The following is a 22,161-nucleotide window of genomic DNA, read 5'->3' on the forward strand; positions in this document are numbered from 1 at the left end:
ACTTCTTTTGTTAAATTTATTCCTAAGAATTTTATTCTTTTTGATGCTACTGTAAATGGAAGTTTTATGAATTTCATTTTCAGATTGCTCATTGTTAATGTATAGAAATACAAATGATTTTTGTATCCTGCAACCTTGCCAACCATGTTTATTAGCTCTAATAGTTTGTAAACTTCCTTTTTAAAAGCAATGCCCATATAGCAAAATAGCTGACAGATTAAACTATTCGAGTCTCATCTTATGCTAGGGTTAGAGTCTAAATCAGCAAAATAGGCAAAAATTGACCGTCAATATTATCCTAGAAAACCTCTTTAGTGAGCCATAAAGTAGAGCATACAAAGCTATGTCTTACAACCCTTTTCAGTCATATATGCATGAAACAGAAATGAGAGAAAAACGATGTAAGTCTTCAACACCACATTCACTCTAGGTCCTGTACTCTCTCTGGTCCTGTTTAAATTGTGAGTTTTCTTTTTTATTTGCCAAACCAGTCTGATAGAAATTGATAAGTGCATTTGATATGATTCTACTATGGTCATTTAGGGAGGGAATGACATCCTTTTCCAAATTATGCTATTAAATCTGCTATCTCCCTAATATTAAGCCACTATTAACTGTACCCTTCCTTTTACTTGGACATTCAAATAAACACGGCTGGTGTCTCCATGGAAAAGGTCAAGGAAAAAAACCCAATCTTTATTTCATATCCATACCTGAGGGAATTAAAAGCTCGATATAAAGCCAACACTTACCAAACCTCTCCTGCACCATAAGAGCCACTTTTTTTCCCACCTGAGTGCTCCCAGTGAAGGACAGCAGGTTCATTCGCTCATCTTTGGCCATGGCTGTGCTGCAAGGGGAACAGACACGGTCAGCCAAGCAGAGAAACCTAGCAATGGTGGCACTCGACGGTGCCAGGCCAGAAAACTCTGAAACCCCTGTCATGGAAAGACAGTCAGTGAAAGACACAAGGATCTATCCCAAGGGAGCAAGGGAAGGTCTTCATGACAATGATTTTCACAAGGAGAACCATACAGCAGAACAGGCTAACCCGTTCTGGGAGCTCTCCGTAAACAGAAATCACAAGGACGTTGTTAAGGAAGATATTCCTTCTTGTACTGATGGGTGACTGGACAATACGACCGTAGCAGTTCCTTGATGAGCATCCCAGTTATTTTGCAGTCTCTTAAAACTGATTCCTTTAAGAACTAAAAGTTTAGGGACTTCCCTGGTGGTCCAGTGGTAAAGAAGCCGCCTTCCAATGCAGGGGATGCGGGTTCAATGCCTGGTTGGGGAACTAGGATCCCACATGCCACGGGGCAACTAAGCCCACGTGCCACAACTACTAAGCTTGTGTGCCTCAACGAGAGAGCCCACACGCTACAATTAGAGAGAGAACACCGCACACCACAACTAGAGAGACTCCATGTGCCGTGACGAAGACCCAACGCGGCCAAAAATAAAAAATAAATTTTTAAAAAATATGCAAAAAAAAGAGAAAATTTTAAAGACTGTAGGGAAATATCCTAAGTATCCTTCTTGGAAGCTGACTTAGAAAGGCTGTGCTATTTCCAGTTTCTAAGGAATGTAGACCAGACACTACTGATCTGAACCTTCTTGCTCACAGCTCAGTGCTTCAAAGGGCTTGGTGTGGGCCAAGCAAGGCAGCCACAGCATCAGAGCAACGCAGGGCTGGAACTGTGTGATGAGACAGTGCATGTGGGCTTCCCAGGTCAGCCCAGCACATGTGAGCACTGACACTCAAGGGGGTTGCTGTGTAAAGCCCTTCTGCACACATTAGTGTTATTATCTGAGCTATTCCAAGGCCAACGTGAATGACTGCACGCCCAAAGTACAAGAACAGAGTGGGTCAAAGGATAGACTATTTGTTTTAAATGACAATTTAGATAATACATCACTATGCACTCTTTATGTGGGAGTTGTATTTTCTAAATAAAATTTCTAAAATTTTCTCACTTATCTAAAAAAAAGGAGTCATTTATTACACCTTTTTGAAACTGCCCATGAAGTACAATCGTGCGGTCAAAGTGCTGGAGGGGGACTAACACGTTCATCACACCTGTAAGGGTTCTAAGACCTGACTCCTATGAAACGCCATCTAATCAAAGTCAAGGCTGCTAGAACCAGCTTTCACCATGGTTCAGAGACAGTACAGTCCATTCCAGCTGAAAAGATGCTATGACATTCTGCCAAGTGAAAGCAGCCAGATACAAAGGCCGCATGATTCCATTTACCTGAAACACCCCGAAGAGGCGAACCAACAGGCATGAAGTCGATGAGGGGCTGCCAGGGGAAGGGGAGGGGGAAATGACTCCTAATGGGTACCAGGTCCCTTTGGGGGTAACAAAAATGTTCTGGAATAAGGTAATGGGGATGGTTGCACAACATTGTGACTGACTATTCTAAAAACCACTGAATTGTACATTTTTAAAGAGAGAACTTTATGGTATGTGAATTACATGACAATTTTTTAAAAACAATAAATTAGAAGCTGTGTCTCCAGGGTTCCCTTTTTTGGTCAGCTGAAGAACCCAGAGAAGAGGCTAGGTCCTTGGTGGGGAGTGAGAAACCAGAGCACAATTCCACAGCTTTGCTTTGTACGTGAGCACGTTGATAAATCAAGCGTTAGGAAGCCATGGGCTGCACAGTGGTACAGCAGGGTGTTATTTTAGGATATAAACACCTTACAATAGTAGCTCTGGGCAATGAAAAAGACAGTTCTCACTCATCCTCCAACAGACGCTACACATTAATGAAGTAAAGCCCAATGAGATCCGTAACAATAATGACTCCAAGAAACCACTCTCACCTCCTGAGCTATACTGAGTTTCGAAATTCTAGTAAAGATGATTCTAGTTGATCAACCCAAGTCCTTCAGCAGAAAGACACTCTGGGCCTATTATTGACCTACCCAATATCCGCTCCACCACAAGTCAAGGAACAAATCGCACCAGGCAGCTTGTTGTTCTCCAGAACCTTGGCTATTATCCTAGGGGAAAAAAAAGCAATTACTAAGGAAGGGAGTGATTTCATTTCTTACCATTTTTTGAAAAATAACAATAAATTCCAACTACGTGACTACTTTCTTTTTTCAACTTTCTCTCCCAGCCCTCAAATATCCAGGCCTAGATTTCTCCTCACACACTACAGATGAGGTTTTCAAACACTTAAAAAGCAGGACTCTTTTTTTTTTTCTAAAAGAAACTTAAGAAGAAGACATGCAAAATAAACAAAACATCTAAAGCACTGGTCAGGAAGTTCAAGTGATCACTATTCTCAAGTATTTTCTGCCAAACTATAAAGACATATCTGGTTCAAGATGGTAGACTGATTGCAGGGCATTTTTTTTTTTTTGGCTTCTCACCACAAATCCACTAAAATGATGTTAAAGAAATAAAAAGGGAAATATGGACTAAAACCCACAAAGATGAAGAAAATGAAAGATAGCTCCCATTAGCAAATGAGAGGTTTTGACGCATCTCTGCCAAGCAGAGCCAGCCAGAGAAGTGGTAAAGGATGAAAAGGGAAAGAGGTTCGCCAAACCTAGACAGTATGCTGGGAAGACAGAGCAGAGGGCACTGGACCTGCCTGCAGAACCCCAGAGAAGGTCAGGACTAGTTTCCACTGGCTTCATGCCAACCTCTTAGTCAGGAAATAGTGCCCTCCAGGCTAAAGTAAGGTGGACAAGCACAGCTTTTTCTTTGTCTGCTTACAACTTAGGCTGTAAGAGTCAAAATGAGAAACACAGTTCAATGCTACTTAAATCTGATTTTAAGTTGTAAAAAATGGCTCCAGTAATTCTGATTTCTCTGAAACAGGGTTCTTTCATTGATTTTGAGCTTCCTGAGGAGCATGGGCCTCAACAGAGCAAAAGTTCTTTCAATCAATCATCCCAAGCTACTGGCTACTTTCTAATTTGCTTAACTTAAATTTCAAAAGGATCCAAATCCTATACCCACTTCCATAAAAAAGATACCATTGTCATGCCTAAGTAAATTCTCCAATTGTTCCCAAAAATGTCCTTTACAGCAGTTTTCTTTCCTCCACCCAATCAAGGACCACACACTGCAGTTGTCACGTCTGAGACCAGCTGTCAGGCTGTACAATTCTCTCCAGGGACTCAGGGTATATCTACTATCTATACAAGTAGCTAACTGCTGCTGAAGGGTAGGTATTTTGCTTTGGCCTGTGGGTAAAGGTTAACCAAACCCTCTTCCCCTAATGCATGAGAATCTGACCTTGGGTTAACTCTTTAGTTTTGTTCCTCAAGTTACCTGATAAATGCCAGAGTATCAACAATGCTACCTAGACAATATGGCTCATGGTAAAAACGACCCCTGACTGGTCAACTCAATCTAAACTGGAATAAACGACCTGAGAACTACAACTGGGAACCTCATGCTTTTGCCCTTCTCTGAGCGCAGTGACTCCTGTAACTGTACGTCCCTGGTGGGTGGTTGGAAGCCACGTGGATAGAATTGTTACAAGACATTTTAGCTCATGTGGGGCATTAGGCTTTTAAGCCAGGGCAACCTCCACACCTGTCCAGTATAGAGCTCATCTCCTTTGCCCTGAATAAACTGCTACAAAGACACTGAATCAAGAGGAATACCTGATGCTATCCTCCTAGCAAACTATGGTCCTGTCCTATATCCTTCGGTACCTCTGTACAATATGTGGTCATTTTATGAGTCTGAATATTAGCTGAATTTTAAAAACTCCCAGTGGACGTTGCAGCACCCTTGGTTAATTCCAACACAATTTAGCATCATTTTACTTATTGTCTTACATTACAAAATCAGATAATATTCTCAATTACCTAAAAAAAAAATCATCCATGTTCCTATGAACACCTCAAACCCTTCAAAGGTTTAAAGTAAATAAATAAAGCAAACATTTAAAAGGCAACAATAACTTAGAACTAATATCAAAATTAATAATAATTTAACCAGCTACTAATAACAATTGGCAAGTCAGTTCACTATGTCCACATTAACTTTTTTTTTTTTAAGGATTATTTTTAAAAATTGCCTGGGGAATCTCATCATTTTTATGTGTTTTGCATATCAGTGTTCTTCTTAATATTTAATTTGAACAACTTTGCCTTGAAAGATATTGTTTCCTCAATATCACATATTCCTTTCAAGTAAACACTTAACACACGCTACTCTTTTTTTAGCCGACTTTTCACTTCCTAAGCCAGTGTTCCTAAATGACCTTCCAACGTTAAGGACCCTCTTATGTATAGAATCCATCACAAACTCTCTACCAACAATTCTTTAAATCAGAGAATGTAGACCACGCAAACGATGGAACATCAAGGGCCCACTGTCACCCTACATGGGAAGGCACTCTCTTCTACACATTCTCTAAATTCTGGAATGATAAATTAGTAACACTGATTTTATGACCTAATCAGAGTTGTCATGTTTCCAAATAGGAATAAATAAAACAGAAATTTTTTTAACCGAAAGATGAAATACATTTTAGTGTTAGAAGAATCAATGGAATAATATAATAACCCTTTCTTTCTGCTTTGCTAACTGTCTATTAAACAAAAGCAATAAGTATCAGGTGAGTAGAAATCAAGACCATTAACATGCTGAATAGTTATAGCATAAAGCCCCTAAATTGCAAGACTATTTCCTCTCCATTGGATTTGTTTTTATTTTGCAAGTGACAAAAAAAAATGTTTTAAGAGTTCAAATTCAACATTTACATCAGTAACTGGCATGTTTCCCAAGACTTAAATGTATGGCTCTGAAAAAGCTCTGTAAATGGCCTAACGATACAAAAATGTTATTACAACCAAAGAAGAAAGAGTTTATCCAAACTCCATGCTAAAATAAATATGACACTTTCATGTCAGATTAAAAATTCAGTGCCTATCAATCACCCTTTTAAGATTCTTCCATACCCAGAAAGAAGAAAGTCACACATACTTACTTTGTGACAGCTACACTAATGAGGGAAGTTGTTGGAGCTCCTTTCCTTATAAGGGTAAAAAAACAAAACAAAAAAAAGGCAGTTTAATTTGGTGGAAATCATAAATACCTTTTATTTTCAAGCAGAAGTCTTTGTGAGAAAAAGTTCTCTCCAATTAAACAACTGAGCCTAGTAACTGAAAGAGAAATCTATCCTTCAGCTTGGTGCCTCTGGGACCTATGGAACTATAAAACTTTTATAAATAGAAAAATGGCACCAAGCAATTCTGAACCTGTTTGCTGCACTGATCACAGGAACTGTTACATTAACCTCTGCCAATTATGGAAACTGAGTAAAACAGAAATCAATCAACATGAACTTTCATTGGAAGGCTCAGAGGGCTGAGGAAAACTATACAACTAGCCTTTGGCAACATGGTGCCAGATAATTAATCCTCCCAACTATGCCCTTGCTTTCATACAGTCTTTGAATACCTTCAACTGAATACAACACTAAGATCAGTACATATTAGCGGGACAGATACAAAAGGGGCAAAGACAATTCTCCTGGTTTTCCCGATCTAAGTTCCTCCATTGAACGTGAAAGCTAAAAACAAGCAACTGTTTTGTCATCTATAAATACTGACACTGTGCCAGCTAATTTTTACCATCACATATTTTATAGCGATGTAACATTTAATGCATCAATGGGAATATGGCCAAGTGCCTCAGAATCACTTGGGAATTCACTATCAAATTTTATTGAGTTAAAAAAAAGAATTGAATTTTTAGAAGAAGGTTGTGACGTATCACAAGTTCTTTTTTTCCCTACTTGTTCACTTAGTTTTCTGTTTGTTAGTATAGTATAATAAAGACTATCTGGTTTTCAGTCCCAGTTTTCTGGCACACCCTGTATCAACACCCCTCGGAATTTCCCGAGTGATAGAAGTGTCTTTGTTATGCTAATGAGGTGACTAGTGGGCCCGCCCCCAAGATAGCGTCAGGATGGGTGCTGGTCATTGGTCACCAGAAAGATCAACCGTGGGGAGGGGAGGGGGGATGAAGACTTATGTTCAATCACATGTACGATGATTTACTCAATCATGCCAACGTAATAAAACCCCCATAAAAATTCTGGACACGAAAGCTCAGTGGAGCCTCCTGGTTAGGAAGGTGACGTGTCCTCACTTCACAGGGAAAGAGCAGGGAAGCTCTGCGTCTGGGACCCTTCTAGACCATGCCCTGTATGTATCCTTTAAAATAAAACTGCAGTCATTAAATATTGCACTTTCTTGAGTTTTGTAGGCCATTCTAATGAATTACTGAAACCAATGGCTCACAGGAACCTCCAGATTTGTAGATGGCTGGTCAGAACTACAGATGTCCTGGCGACTGGGAACACCTGCAGCTTGCATCTTAAGTAGGGGCAGTATCGTGGAAGACTGAGCCCTTAAACAGGTGGAGCCTGACACTGAGTCCAGATAGTGTCAGAACTGAAGTACAGTACGCCTGCTTGGGGTGGAAACAACTGGAAGGAACAGGGGACAAGGCTGTGTCAAAAAAAAAGGAGGTCAAAAAATATAAATTTTACCAATGGTAAAATTTGTAATAATTAAAAATCAGCATTTCACAACTACCAGGTGTGACTTAGCTATGTTAATTGAAAGAGTAGTAGAAAACATTTCAGTACATTTGCAATACTTTCAGTAGTACCTGAAAATAGCTACTTTTACCATCTAACTACTGGATAAGAAAATGAGCCGTTCTTACCAAAGGCAGGCATTCCCACAGGTCATGGCGATGGCGTTGTTCCAGCCATATACGGCCACAGGGAAGTTGAACGCAGTTATGATTCCAACCAGGCCTACAGGATTCCACTGTTCAATGAGCGCGTGGCCAGGTCCTGAGGACAGGGAAGGCATGCAACATGCTTAAGCACGTTAATTTCATGCCTGTCAAGGTAATAAGAACAAAGTCTGCAATCTTTCATTTTCAGAACAAAGGTGCACCAGACCAGGTGGGGACTCCAGGTGCCTTGTAGCGGATCACTTTACACAGCTGTGGGATGTTGGTACATTAATTAGCATACAACAAAAGCTGTTATTACTACCACATTATCTTATAAACCATGAGGATATCCATTATGCCTCTGCTCATAGGAACTCGGTGTAGATCAGGGCAGTTTCAGCCCCATCTGGGAGACAAGGAAACTTCAGAGAGTAGGTGAGACGTGTCCTAGGTGACGTGATTGGCAAGGGCAGGGCATGACCACAACACAGGAGTCATGACTCCCAGGGCCGTGTTCTTGACGTTGCTGATGAAGCCCTCAGCTACCCTCTCTAAATTCAACACAAAGTGGCTCACGTACAGGCAAAAAAGTTATAATAATTATAAAAATGCTGAATGAATGAACTGCACACATCTTTACATACGTACAGGAAAACTGAAAATACAAATTGAACCATTTGCATTTTATAGACAAACTTTAAACTTAAAGACACCATGATCCCACAAGGGCCTTATTTTAATCAAAGGCAGCTGGAGCAGTGAAGAACCAGAGCAAGGAGTGTGAAGGCTCACAAAACCTGGTTAAAAGCACTAGGAAGGTCACGCTCCCAGCCATCCACCTTTCTGGCCATGCTCACACTGCTAGCAAAAACAGGGAACCCACCACTTGCTGCACCTCATTCCCAGGCCCTTCCTTAGTCTAGGAACCCTAATCTCCCTGGAGATGATGTGCTGGTACAGCCCCACGGGGCCTCTTCCTTCAGGGCCTGCCTCCTCTTCTCTGCCCCTCCCGTCTTTATCCTCCCCCCAAGTAGGCCAGTGCAGCTCTGATAACATCCCTCCACAGCCTGCCACACTTTGGTGTCTGGATCAGTACTGGAGCTGCCCTCAGGGTAAAGTCCAAACTCCATGAAAAGTCGCTACCCAAGGTTCCCTCTCCACCCATCTCTCCCCCTCACACTGTGCCCTCCAGCAGTGCTGAAGTAACACATTTACTAATGGCTAAAGGCAATCGCTATTATGTATCTAATTAAAGACAGTAACTGTACATTTGAAAAGAATCCCCTAACTCTTCCTACAAGCAGGGAATTTGCCCGATAGTCTAAGAAAAAATAGGAAAATACGATTTTTAAAAAAATTTCTTTTCCTGACTATAAATGTAACACAATTCCCATTGTGGAAACTTTGGAAAATATAGACAAATATAAAGAAGACAATAACAACCATCAATAATTCTGCCGTGACAAACAACCAAGTAACAAAGTTATTACTTTGGCAGACTTCCACCCTGGTACTTTTCCTTGTCCTCATCATTAAGTACAAGGTTGGTCCTTGCAGCACAGTTTAACAACCAAAGACTGAAAATACCCTAAATATCCATCTTTTAGGAGGTGGCCATCCTTACAACAAACAATCATAAAAAAAGATGAAGGAAGTACCTTATTGGAATAATATGAAACAATTTCTAAGACACATTAAGTAGGAAAAAAGCAGAGAACAGAACACACAGTTTGCTAATGTTTATGTTCCCAGAAGACACGTATTTGCCTGCAGGTGAATAAAAGCTCTAAAAAGATACACAAGAAACCAGAAACATTTGATACTTCCATGGAGATACTATGGCGTATCCCGTGGGGAGGACAAAAACCTTTCATCCTTTACCCTTTTATTCCTTTTTAATTTTGTGATATGAATATATTATCTCTTCCAAAAAAATTAAAATAATTCAAAAATAAGTAAATACAACTTTCCTATAAAATTGGGGGTTGAGGAAAGCAAACTTCATGATTTTTTTAATGCCTGTTAATAGACTACCAAAATTATTTACTGAACTTTTGTCATATGATTTGACATGTAGGTCATTTCTAATGTTTCCTATTAATAGGACAATGAACATCTTCACACACGAACCTCAGTCACATTTCAGATTATTAACTTCAATTAGATTCTGGAAACTGGTATTTAAGTATTTAAGGCTCTTTGGATAGATATTTTTCCAAACTGTTCCCCAGACAGACTGGTGATCCACATTGCCAAAAGTCCCCATAAAAGAGTGTCTGTCTCACCCATGGACTTGCCAATTTAAAAATTCTTTTTTAAAATTTAAGCATTTTAATCTGATGTCTTCATCTGTTTTAATTTGCCTTTCTTAGTAAAGAGATTAAAGTTATTATCATATCTATGTATTACCTGAAATTCCTTTTTTGCAAACTGTTCACAGCCAGAGAAATTTTTGGAGCTCTCTGTATTAGAGTATGAAACTCTTAAAAATAAGTAAAATAAAATAAAAAATCTCTTAGCTGAACTGACTTCATTGCTTACTTTCAGAAGGCAGGATGGGTCCCCCAATCATCCGAGATAAGCCAACAGCATAATCACAAATATCCACGTACTCTTGAACTTCTCCCACACCTTCCACTAAGATCTTCCCCATCTCCAAAGACACCTAAAAATACAAAAGACCAAGCTGCATTTTTCCAATAGAATTCATACTTTAAACATTAAATTTATGGTAGGGAAATCAAAACATATTTTGTTTCTGTTTTGTGATGCTCATAAACTTCAGAAAGTCTGTTCTTATTTTTTCTGAAGAATTTTAAAACCCAAGAATTGTCTTCACTTTTTCCTGTCCATCTTGTTAATCTTCCCTCTAAAGAAAAGATTTTTGAAATATATAAATTACTCTTCTTAAAAATCACAATCTTATACACAGGAGAACAAGACAGCCTTATTCCTCACTCAAAGGATTGTATATTTACTACAAAAATACTTTACCAAGCTTCCTAGTACTTGGATCTTCTCCCGCAAGGCATCACCAATCTGTCTCACTACTTCTCCTCGCTTTGGAGCAGGAATCTAAGAAAAGAATGGAATTTTAGTGTCTGATTCAAAGTGTAAGCTCGTGTCTATAACACAGTAAGCATTAGATAAATGTGCAATAAGAGAACAAAGTACAAGCACATCAAAGACAACTGTTTTGATCCCATCAAGACTGTGACATGGCAGGCCCTAAAACCCATACCAGAGACCAAAAAAATATCCAGATGATACCTTCTTGGCGAGCCACGGGCTGTGCTAAGTACAGAGAGAAATTCAGATTGAACACAACTTTTTGGGATGGCTCCAGAAAGCTCAGAATGCCTTACATACCTGTAACCCTTTATGATTCCCAAAGGTATTTTCATATGGGTCAAATTGACTGCATGCCCAAACCCTAAATTCAGCTTACTTACAAAGCTGGTATTCCATAATCCATCCAAATAGTACCACTCACTCACCAAATACTTTCTGAGCACCTACATACTATGTGACAACAGTAGTACTAGGCACCGGGGCTAAAATAAGTGAGGCACTCATGGAGCTAATAATTATTATCTAGCAGCAGTCATGGTGCTAATAACGGGCGGGGGGAGGCAACAAATAATTATGAAGTGCCACAAGGGCTATAAAGACCAAGGAAATAAAGAGGGTACTAAGACAGAGAAAACAGCAGGCTTGGAGGATAAATGGGTACATTACTTTACCTAAAAGGCTGTCAGCCCAAATCTCCAAGGTGAGATTTAAGCTGAAACCTAAGGTTGGGAAAAGTCAACCATAGGAATATTCTTCCCAAGGAAAAGAAAAACATGTAAGAGACCCATGGAAAATAAAAGCCTATCATATATGAGGGGCTGACTGAGAAGGACACTACGCCTACAGCTAGAAGGAGCTTTAAGGAGTCTGAATTTTACTCCAGGTGCAATGGGAAGTCTTTAATGGTTTTTAAGAGGCAGAATAAGATGATTCGCTTGAACTTTTCTAAGATCAGTGCCTGATGGGTGTAGAATAAATTGGAGGGGAAAAGAGTAGAAGCAGGGAGACCAACTAAGAACATGTTCTACTAGCCTAGGCAAAAAATAATAGTGACTTAGCTTTAAGATAGAAGCGAGGGAGACAAAAAGTGGATTCAGAATCTATTTTGGAAGTAGAATGGACAGAACACACTAATGGAACAGGTATGGGAAATGAAAGCACTAAGGGTGACTCCCAGGTCTCTGGCTTGAATGGCTAGGTAGATGGAAGCAGAATTACAGGGATGAAGATAACTCAGAAGAAGCATCAGGATTTCTTTTTGGAGGTGGAGTACAGGTTGGGCCATATTAAGTTTGAGATGTGATGCATGAATGGAGACATACTTTCGCCACCTACGATGTCACCCCTTCTCTCCCTTCCAGCTCTTCCTGATTTATTCCACCTCTCCCTCGAAAGGCAACTAACAGGACCATTCCCAACCCCCCAGGCTGCAGCCAGTCCCCCCATGCCCTCCTCACAGAGAGGCCTCCCAGAGCTTGACCGTGAGCTCAGGGCTCTTCTTCGCTCTCTCTCCTTCCCAGATGTACCCCAAAGGTCTTAGTATAGCTTTTCTGAAGGGTAGTTTGGTATTCTATTAACATTTAAAATGTCCCCTGCTTTGAACAGGCAGTTCTACTTCTGGAAATTGAGTATATACATAAGTGTGCAAAAGTAGGTACAACAGCATTTACTGCAGTGCTGTTTCCAGCAGAGAAAAGAGAAACCATCTAAATGTCCATTGGTATATGATTGGCTAATTATGGAATAGCCATAAAATGGAATGCTTGACACTCTCTAAGAAGAATAAAGTAGATTTATAAGGAAAAACTTTTAAAAGCCATAAAAATAGCAAGATAAGCAAAAGTTTACTTACCATATGCATTAAGTTTGAAGGAATATAAAAGATATTAACAGTTGTAATTTCTGGGAAATGGAATCATAAGAGACTTTCATTCTCCACATTTTGTATGTTGATATTTGCCATTTTTACAATACCCGCACACTTTCAGAAACAGTGAACAAAAATTATAACATTAAATGAAGTAGCACAGATCCTTTGTATTTTCTAAGGCATGGAAAGGGTTTAATAATGTTTTGATCGAATTTAGCCCACACATTTATAAACTTAGCAAATTGGTTAATTTCAACTCAGAATGGCCAACTCAGTAAACATGGCTATACTAAGCACATTTATTCTATCAGTCTTTCGACCACCACTTACTGCACACATTCTATGTGCCAGATATTGTGCTAACCCCCGGGATACTAGGTAAACAAGTCAGCTACGATTCATGGCCCCTAGAGCCAATGGTCGAGTGAGGGTGGCAGACACAAAACAGGAGATTACAATTTCATGTGGTAAGCACCGTGATGGAGCTAGACTGCACAACTGGACCACCTATGAGTGTTAACCTAGCATTCCTTGGGGGCAAGGAGGTGGGGAGGAAGGAGGCTTTTTAAAGAAGTTTAGAGTTGAGACCTAAGACCTAAAGCATGACTGGTGTTTACCAGCTGAAGAGGTAGAGAAAGTATGGGGGACACGGAGCATAACATACGCAAAGGCTAAAAGACAAGAGAACACGGTGATTTTGGAAAACTATAAAGACTTCAAAGAGGTAGGAGAGGAAAGTAGGGGCCACACTGCAAAGGACTATGTAAAGGATCCAAAGAGCAGTGGGGAAATCACTAGAGTTTTATATGGTGGGGAGAAAAATCACAGTGCTTTTTAAAATACCACCCTAGGGCTTCCCTGGTGGCTCAGTGGTTAAGAATCCGCCTGCCAATGCAGGGGACATGGGTTTGAGCCCTAGCCCGGGAAGATCCCACATGCCGCGGAGCAACTAAGCCCACGTGCCACAACTACTGCGCCTGTGCTCTAGCGCCCTCGAGCCACAACTACTGAGCCCACGTGCCACAACTACTGAAGCCCGTGTGCCTAGAGCCCATGCTCTGCAACAAGAGAAGCCACCGCAATGAGAAGCCCGTGCACTGCAACGAAGAGTAGCCCCCGCTCGCTGCAACTAGAGAAAAGCAACGAAGCAGCAACAAAGACCCAACGCAACCAGAAACAATAAATAAATAAAATAAAATAATAAAATAAATAAATTTATAAAATATCACTCTAAATGTGGTATAGAAAATGGACTGGAGGGAGAAAAGACTCAGGTAGGAAATGAGGCCAGACAAGAGATGGTGGCTGTCTGGACCACAAAAATAGCAATAGAGAGAAATATGATTCAAAGTGTTTAAGACTTGGTAATTGATCAAGTCTCAACCCTGGCTACGCATTAGAACCACCACCCACGGTTTAAACTACATTCCATCCCAGACCACTCAAACCTGGCTTTTTTTTTTTTTTCTTTTTCCTCCAGCTTCCAAGATGCTTAGTAGGAGCAGCAAGAGATGAGAAGAAAGCCAGGATTAGGTGTTGAGGTGAGGGACATGAGGGGGGAGCAGGAAACAAGGAATACAGCCATATTCCCCGTGTGGGCTTGATCAGCCCCAGAGTGACAGGGCATCAGTAACCTCAGACCCTCCTGAGATAGGAAATGAGAGTCCTTATCCCTACACACCTCACTGTGAAGTTAGATTTAGAATGAGCATCAAAGGCAGCCACAGGAGAGAACTATGAGCCCTTGGGGAAGTACTACAAAGATACCCACCAATGTTAAAGGGTTACCAAGTATCTGGTATCCTTTGATTCAGCTAGAGAAGGCCCATTCACAGTTCCTGCCATCTCTGGCACTTCCTCACCAGAAATGGAGAGGGAAAATGATGACACACACAGCGGATGGAGAGAGGCAGAAACAGGTGGCATTCAGACTAAACTTAACTCATGAAAGAAAGCAACAGAGCGAGAAGTCCCAACCAGGTTCCCTGTGGTTAGTTTTAGTTAAGAGAAAGAAATGTTTTTATAACTACCTTTTCATATTTTCATACTTTTTTTTAAGGAAAAGGAGACAAAGTTCCCTTTGAAAAATTCCAGGTTTAACACAAATGAACTAAATGAAACCGTGGTTTGTCCTCACAGGCAAGGCCATCCAGAAAGGTCAGGACCAAGCAGAAGTAGCCCCACACAAGGGAGCATCCAAGAGGAAAAGTGTGTATACCAGGAGGGGATCAAGCTTTGGTCTGTTCTTGTTTGAGAACCAGCAGCCCTGCTGGCAGGAGTCCAGAGGCACAATTAGGAAAGGCTCTGCTTCTTCCCTAAACTTTGGACTCAACTGCTTAACTCAAATTCTAACAAGTGGGATTCCCGACTGATTTTACCATCACCCAGGAAAGCCACCTGTTCCCACTTAGCACCCCGACTCTACGGAGAGGTCTAACAAGCAAAAGCAGAAATAGTAAGAATGTTAGGTGCAGAGGCTGGCCCGGTTGAGTAACGAGCAGGCACCAAGTAAGAACCTGAATTCAAAAGCAGCAACAACAACAAAGTACAGCACAATATTAAAGAAAGACATCACAATGCCAGCGGCCACCCCCTCGGGCAAAGCCAAGACTAACCTAAAAGCCAGTTCAGGGAAAGAAAAGACTCTGAATTCACACAAATCTTTTTTCAAACAAGATTGTATTTACTGTGGGTAAAGACACAGATATGATGGAAGTTTCTGGTCAAAAGTTTCACTAGCATTCAAAATAGCACATGCAAAGAGTGAATCCTAATGCGAATTATGGACTTCAGTTAATACTAATGTGTCCATATTGGCTCACCAATTAACACGTACCACACTAATGCAGGGTATTAATACAGGAAACTTGCAGAAGTGATGGAGAGTAAGGAACTCTACATTTCCTGATCATCCTTCCGTTGAAGGGGTTCAAGGCACCCCAGAACGGGCCAGTCCAGCATGTTTTTGGCATTATTTTGAGCTAAAGGCAATCAAAGCGTTGTAGACTCGGAAAAAATTTCCAACTCCTCCTTAAGTGCCTACAAGAACTTAGAAAGGGGACCTATACCAGGAGCTATCGCCAGAGGTAACTTTTTATATCTGACTTATCTGCATGAGGGAAAACATTTGTCACCAAACACTTGCTCTTCTCACGTTCCTGAGATTTGTCCTCCTCTTCTTTGAAGCCCCAGGTCCCCATCCCTTTCCTTAGATCAGGATGGTATATAAGCCTCAACTGCCCGACTGCCTTTGGGTCTCATATCTTTGTGTCTCCCCCTCATACAAAATTAAAATTTGTTTTTCTCCTGCCAATCTGCTGTATGCTGATTATTAGAACAGCCAAAGAACCTAGCAGAGAATAAAAAATTTTCCTCCCCTGTAGTTTCACCCTAAAACTGCTCTAAAATATAAAGTCTATTAATTAAAAAAACAAAAAAAGTACAACTGTCCTTCAGTATCCACAGGAGATTGGTTCCAGGACCCCCACGGGTTCCAAAACTTGTGGATGCTCAAGTCCCTTACACAGAGTGGCTGAGAACAGTCAGCACTCCGTATCCGCAGATGTGAGACCCGCAGAGGTGGAACCGGCTGACTTAAAGTAAGTTGGCACAGCTTTGGTCACAGTTCTCTATCCTGCTAAGGTGAACTTTACTTAGCACACTGCTTACTTTTGGAAGTGGTATTTTCTTTGTTCAAGGATATTTTTGATTGTATATAATGGAACCCTGAGCATAACTTACAGCCAGAATTAAAGAGATGTTCTTCCTGCTTTGCACAGAGGCGGTCTCTTGGCTGACAATAACCCTGCATCCAACCCAGGGCTCTCCTGGAGAGTCTGCCCTTCCCCAACTCCCCACAGCAATCACGGATTCAGGAGAAAAACAAAAAACCACTGAGGCTCCCCAGTCACAGACCCAGCAGCATATGGTTCTAGAAATCAAGCTCACGGGTACGTAGGTTTGCCCCTGTCTGCAAGCACTTTAAATGATTAACTCATTTAACCCTCACAATAACCCAAGAGGTAAGCACACCTGGTCTCCCCTTTTTACAAGACAAAGCACACTAAGGTGAAGTAACATACCCAGGGGCAGAGCTGGGTTAATCGACCGGATATTCCTGCTGCTTCGGGCCTTCAGCTGAAGACCAAAAGGGATATTCAGGGTGGGGGAGGTGAGGGAGGCCTGAGAGATCCAGACTAGGCCAGTTCTTTACTTTCCCCTCCTCCAGACCTAGGCCCTTATCTAGTGATAGCTCAGTGTGGCCCAGCCCAGCTCCAGTCAAAATCCCTACACCAACTCACAGAACTCCTGGTGGAGACAGATGAAGAAGGCAGAACCGGCCTCAAAGCCTCATCAGACTGTTGAGGAACTGGAGCCTAGGCCCGGTAAGAGGGGTCACTGCCACCACTGCCCTTTGAACCGGGAGTGTCGACCTACTGCTAAGATACCCCCAACCCCGAAAAAACTGGCAGGGAGAGGGAGAAGGAGCCTCCAGGTATTTTTAGCATAGATATTCTTTTCTCTTTGCTTAATTATAAATTCAAGTAACTTCAGTTGGAGAATAAAGTGTTCATAGATCAAGTTTATGCTACATCAGTAGAGTTCTATTCCCTTTAAAATTACCGAATTACTGAAGGCCAAATGCGGAAAAGGCACTACGTTAGGACTACAGCAGAGGAGACAGTCGCAGCCCCCAGGAGCTCCTGTTTCAGCAAGGGGGCACTGACCTGCTCATCAGATGTCTCTTATCTCACTGTCATTACAGTAGGTAATCGTGCCGTGGCCTTCATACTTACATCTGCCCAGATTCTCCATGCTTCTCTTGCTTTCTTTACGGTTTCCTCATAGTCAGCCATGCTGGCCTAAATAAAGATTTGGAGGGAGACAAAGGGAAAAGGAAAGGGCAGTGATGATCTTCTAAGAACAAAGGTTTCTGGAAAAGAATTGTAAAATCTCTGGTTGACCCTAAGATTTGTGCTTTAGAATGATTTTCACAGCCTACACTTCCAAAAACTTGCTGGAATTCAGTAAGTTAGAATCTGTGCTTTTTAAAACCTTGCTTCTCAAAGCAAGGTCCAGGAGCCTCATCTGTGAGCAATACCTGAGGTGTATTAGAAATTCAGAACCTCAGGCTCCAACCCAGATTTAAGAGGTCAGAACATTCATTCTAACAAAAGTCCCCAAGTGATCCAGAAGCATGGCCTTCAATGGACCCCCTCCCGAGTCCTCTCTAGGGTTCACCTTTGCTGGGGCACACACACCCCCATCGAGAGTCTCCCTCAGATATTCTTAAATGTTACATTAAAAAGAAACATTATTCTTTGACTTTGTAAAGTTGTATTGCTCGTCATCACTGGCACAAACTCCCAGTGGGCATTTTGCATTAAAAAAAAAAAAACCCACTTACCTGTCGGACTCTCGCAATCGGCTCATTGTTAGCAGGACAATAGGTGGTGATAACCTTAAAACAAAAAGATGATCACCATAAATAGAAAATGTAATCCCAAACTGGGGGAGCAGATCAAATGGGGGAAGGAAAAAAAGGGAAAAAAAAGACTAAGACACAATATTCAAACTCAGAACTTTTACATTAACTTGTTACAAATAAGCGACTCTACAGAGCTCTTTCATTTTTGACCTGAACATTCAGAACAACCTTTTCTGCAAAACCCACCTTCACCATTCTAAATATTAGGTATTTAAGCAAAAGCCTAAATGTTTTCCATTATTTTGCCTCTTTTTCCATTAACAACAGACCAAAGTTACAAGTTTAACTTATTCCCTCTCTCCCTTACTCTGCCTGCCCTCTGGTAAGGGGTGAAATGGCCAAAGCTAGACAACCATGGGAAACGCCTGTGTCCACACAAACTGGAGAGGTCAATTATAAAGAAAAAACCCAGGTGTAGCTTTAAAAAAGGCTTTCAGGAGAGGGTATTTATCCATGAATCTAATGATTGAATACCACAGGAAAAACAGGCTGAAACCACCAATGGGGGAGGGGGGGATTTGGGGAACAATTAAAACCGCCTGCATTTCCTACAGTCACAGGTAACTAAAAGATGTGTTTCCTCTAACAAAGCAGGTTCATTCAACAAACTATCAGAATGTTACATAACATTTTCTTATAAAAGCTTTCTACTGTATGCAGCTCTCAAAAAAATCTAGGTGATAATAACCTAACCTTTCCATCCTAGTCTATAAAACATCTTATTGAACATTAACTGGGTGTCAAGGACGGTGTCAGGCTCTGGAAATAGAGAAACGCTGAAAACCCAGCCCTCAAGGAAGCTCAGAGCCCAATGAAAACATGATAGGATTTCAGCAAGTCCGAGCTTGCATTCCAAAGGATTTCAGAAAACAAGACAAGATAAAACTATACTGTAGAACATAACCTGTGGCGCACCTCACACGTGAGGAGCCACAGTCAAGCACAAAATTCCGATAATTTCCACCGCTAAGCGTGTGGCATTTCTCACTAGAGTGCAGAACTCTGCCCCACGGTTTCAAGTATGCGTCGGAACTTCAACCCCAACCAGCTCCAAAATGAACTCGATTCTCCATAACACACGGGACCTAAAATCTAACGGTATTTTTAAGATATTCTACGTGAGGAAACTTTTACTGTGGACTTCAAAACTTCCCACCCAGTACAACCGCCGACAGCATCCGTGGGGACTCGAGCTGGGCAGTGCCTGTCCGGCCTCCCGGGGCGAAGTGAGGCCGCAGAGATTGCCCGGGACGCCCGCATACCTCTCCCCGGCCTCCCCAGCTTCCATTATACACGCCCTCGTTTTCCTCGCGGAGCCCCAGCTCCTTCAGCCAAGCATACTGAGGCTGATTGATGAGCAGAGTGGACATGAAGGCGGCAGGCCTGTTCAAAGGTCCCGTGAGCTTGCTCTTCCTTGCAACGTGCACGCAGAACAGGCCGGGAAAGCGCCACATACTGAGCCAGAGAGGCGCACTGCGCCTGCGTCCCGAGGAGCAGCTGAAATAGGGTCCCGCCCCCCACCCGGAGGAACCCATTGGGCAGGTCCGGTCCCACCCACAGGGTCCGCCCCCTCCCCCGGCGTCTCCCTGTGTATTTGGGTCTTCCGCAGGAGCTTGGAACTGTAGCCCGGAGCTTAAACCCGGCCTGAAACAGTGGGGCTGGGAGGAAGTGAACGGGCTACTGCCATCTGGTGAAAGAAACTGAGAACAGCGGCACCAGCTAGAAATTTTTTTTCAGCAAAACACTGGCTCTAAAATACAGTAGGTTAGAGCAGGCCTTGTCAGGCTGAAATGTGTGAGTAATCACCTGGCCATCGTGTTAAATGAACATTTTGATCTGGTGGGTCCAGACTGGGGTCTGAGAGTCGGTATTTCTTTTTTTTTTTCTGCTGTATTTTTTTTATCTTTATTGGAGTATAATTGCTTTACAATGGTGTGTTAGTTTCTGCTTTATAACAAAGTGAGTCAGCTATACATATACATATATCCCCATATCTGCTCTCTCTTGCGTCTCCCTCCCACCCTCCCTATCCCACCCCTCTAGGTGGTCACAAAGCACCGAGCTGATCTCCCTGTGCTATGCGGCTGCTTCCCACTAGCTGTTTTACATTTGGTAGTGTATACATGTCCATGCCACTCTCTCACTTCGTCCCAGCTTACCCTTCCCCCTCCCCGTGTCCTCAAGTCCATTCTCCAGTCTGTGTCTTTATTCCTGTCCTGCCCCTAGGTTCTTCAGAACTTTTTTTTCTTTTTTATTTAGATTCCATATATATGTGTTAGCATACGGTATTTGTTTTTCTCTTTCTGACTTACTTCACTCTGTATGACAGACTCTAGGTCCATCCACCTCACTACAAATAACTCGATTTCATTTCTTTTTATGGCTGGGTAATATTCCATTGTATATATGTGCCACATCTTCTTTATCCATTCATCTGTCCATGGACATTTAGGTTGCTTCCATGTCCTGGCTATTGTAAATAGAGCTGCAATGAACATTGTGGTGCATGCCTCTTTTTGAATTATGGTTTTCTCAGGGTATATGTCCAGTAGTAGGATTGCTGGGTCGTATGATAGTTCTAATTTTAGTTTTTTAAGGAACCTCCGTGCTGTTCTCCATAGTGGCTGTATCAATTTACATTCCCACCAACAGTGCAAGAGGGTTCCCTTTTCTCCACACCCTCTCCAGCATTTATTGTTTGTAGATTTTTGATGATGGCCATTCTGACTGGTGTGAGAGGATACCTCATTGTAGTTTTGATTTGCATTTCTCTAATCATTGTAGTTTTGATTTGCATTTCTCTAATCATTAGTGATGTTGAGCATTCTTTCATGTGTTTGTTGGCAATCTGTATATCTTCTTTGGAGAAATCTCTATTTAGATCTTCTGCCCATTTTTGGATTGGGTTGTTTATTTTTTTGATATTGAGCTGCATGAGCTGCTTATAAATTTTGGAGGTTAATCCTGTGTCAGTTGATTCATTTGCAAATATTTTCTCCCATTCTGAGGGTTGTCTTTTCGTCTTGTTCATGGTTTCCTTTGCTGTGCAAAGTCTTTTAAGTCTCATTAGGTCCCATTTGTTTATTTTTGTTTTTATTTCCATTTCTCTAGGAGGTGGGTCAAGAAGGATCCTGCTGTGATTTATGTCATAGAGTGTTCTGCCTATGTTTTCCTCTAAGAGTTTTATCGTGTCTGGCCTTACATTTAGGTCTTTAATCCATTTTGAGTTTATTTTTGTGTATGGTGTTAGGGAGTGTTCTAATTTCATTCTTTTACATGTAGCTGTCCAGTTTTCCCAGCACCACTTATTGAAGAGGATGTCTTTTCTCCACTGTATATTCTTGCCTCCTTTATCAAAGATAAGGTGACCATATGTGTGTGGGTTTATCTCTGGGCTTTCTATCCTGTTCCATTGATCTATATTTCTGTTTTCATACCAGTACCATACTGCCTTGATTACTGTAGCTTTGTAGTATAGTCTGAAGTCTGGGAGCCTGATTCCTCCAGCTCTGTTTTTCTTCCTCAAGATTGCTTTGGCTATTTGGGGTCTTTTGTGTTTCCAAACAAATTGTGAAATTTTTTGTTCTGGTTCTGTGAAAAATGCCAGTGGTAGTTTGATAGGGATTGCATTGAATCTGTAGATTGCTTTGGGTAGTAGAGTCATTTTCACAATGTTGATTCTTCCAATCCAAGAACATGGTATATCTCTCCATCTGTTTGTATCATCTTTAATTTCTTCTGTCAGTGTCTTATAGTTTTCTGCATACAGGTCTTTTGTCTCCTTAGGTAGGTTTATTCCTAGGTATTTTATTCTTTTTGTTGCAATGGTAAATGGGAGTGTTTCCTTAATTTCTCTTTCAGATTTTTCATCATTAGTGTATAGGAATGCAAGAGATTTCTGTGCATTAATTTTGTATCCTGCTACTTTACCAAATTCATTGATTAGCTCTAGTAGTTTTCTGGTAGCATCTTTAGGATTCTCTGTGTATAGTATCATG

At 41.4% G+C, this 22,161-nt stretch overlaps 1 protein-coding gene across 1 annotated transcript in view; it reads right to left on the reverse strand.

The window, feature by feature from the left end:
• ALDH7A1 (aldehyde dehydrogenase 7 family member A1) overlaps nt 1-19,646 on the reverse strand; it is a 38,441-nt gene extending 18,795 nt beyond the window's left edge. Inside the window, exons 1-9 of the mRNA XM_036849262.1 lie at nt 19,426-19,646; nt 18,083-18,136; nt 17,472-17,537; nt 10,728-10,808; nt 10,275-10,398; nt 7,716-7,848; nt 5,968-6,012; nt 2,933-3,010; nt 753-850 (exon numbers count right to left, since the gene is read on the reverse strand). Coding sequence (XP_036705157.1) covers nt 753-850; nt 2,933-3,010; nt 5,968-6,012; nt 7,716-7,848; nt 10,275-10,398; nt 10,728-10,808; nt 17,472-17,537; nt 18,083-18,136; nt 19,426-19,617 — 871 coding nt within the window. The 5' untranslated portion in view covers nt 19,618-19,646. The remainder of the gene's footprint in view (nt 1-752; nt 851-2,932; nt 3,011-5,967; nt 6,013-7,715; nt 7,849-10,274; nt 10,399-10,727; nt 10,809-17,471; nt 17,538-18,082; nt 18,137-19,425) is intronic.
• Between the last annotated feature and the right edge of the window lie 2,515 nt (nt 19,647-22,161).

The sequence above is a fragment of the Balaenoptera musculus genome, chromosome 3 (assembly GCF_009873245.2).
Source record: "Balaenoptera musculus isolate JJ_BM4_2016_0621 chromosome 3, mBalMus1.pri.v3, whole genome shotgun sequence".
Taxonomy (NCBI): domain Eukaryota; kingdom Metazoa; phylum Chordata; class Mammalia; order Artiodactyla; family Balaenopteridae; genus Balaenoptera; species Balaenoptera musculus.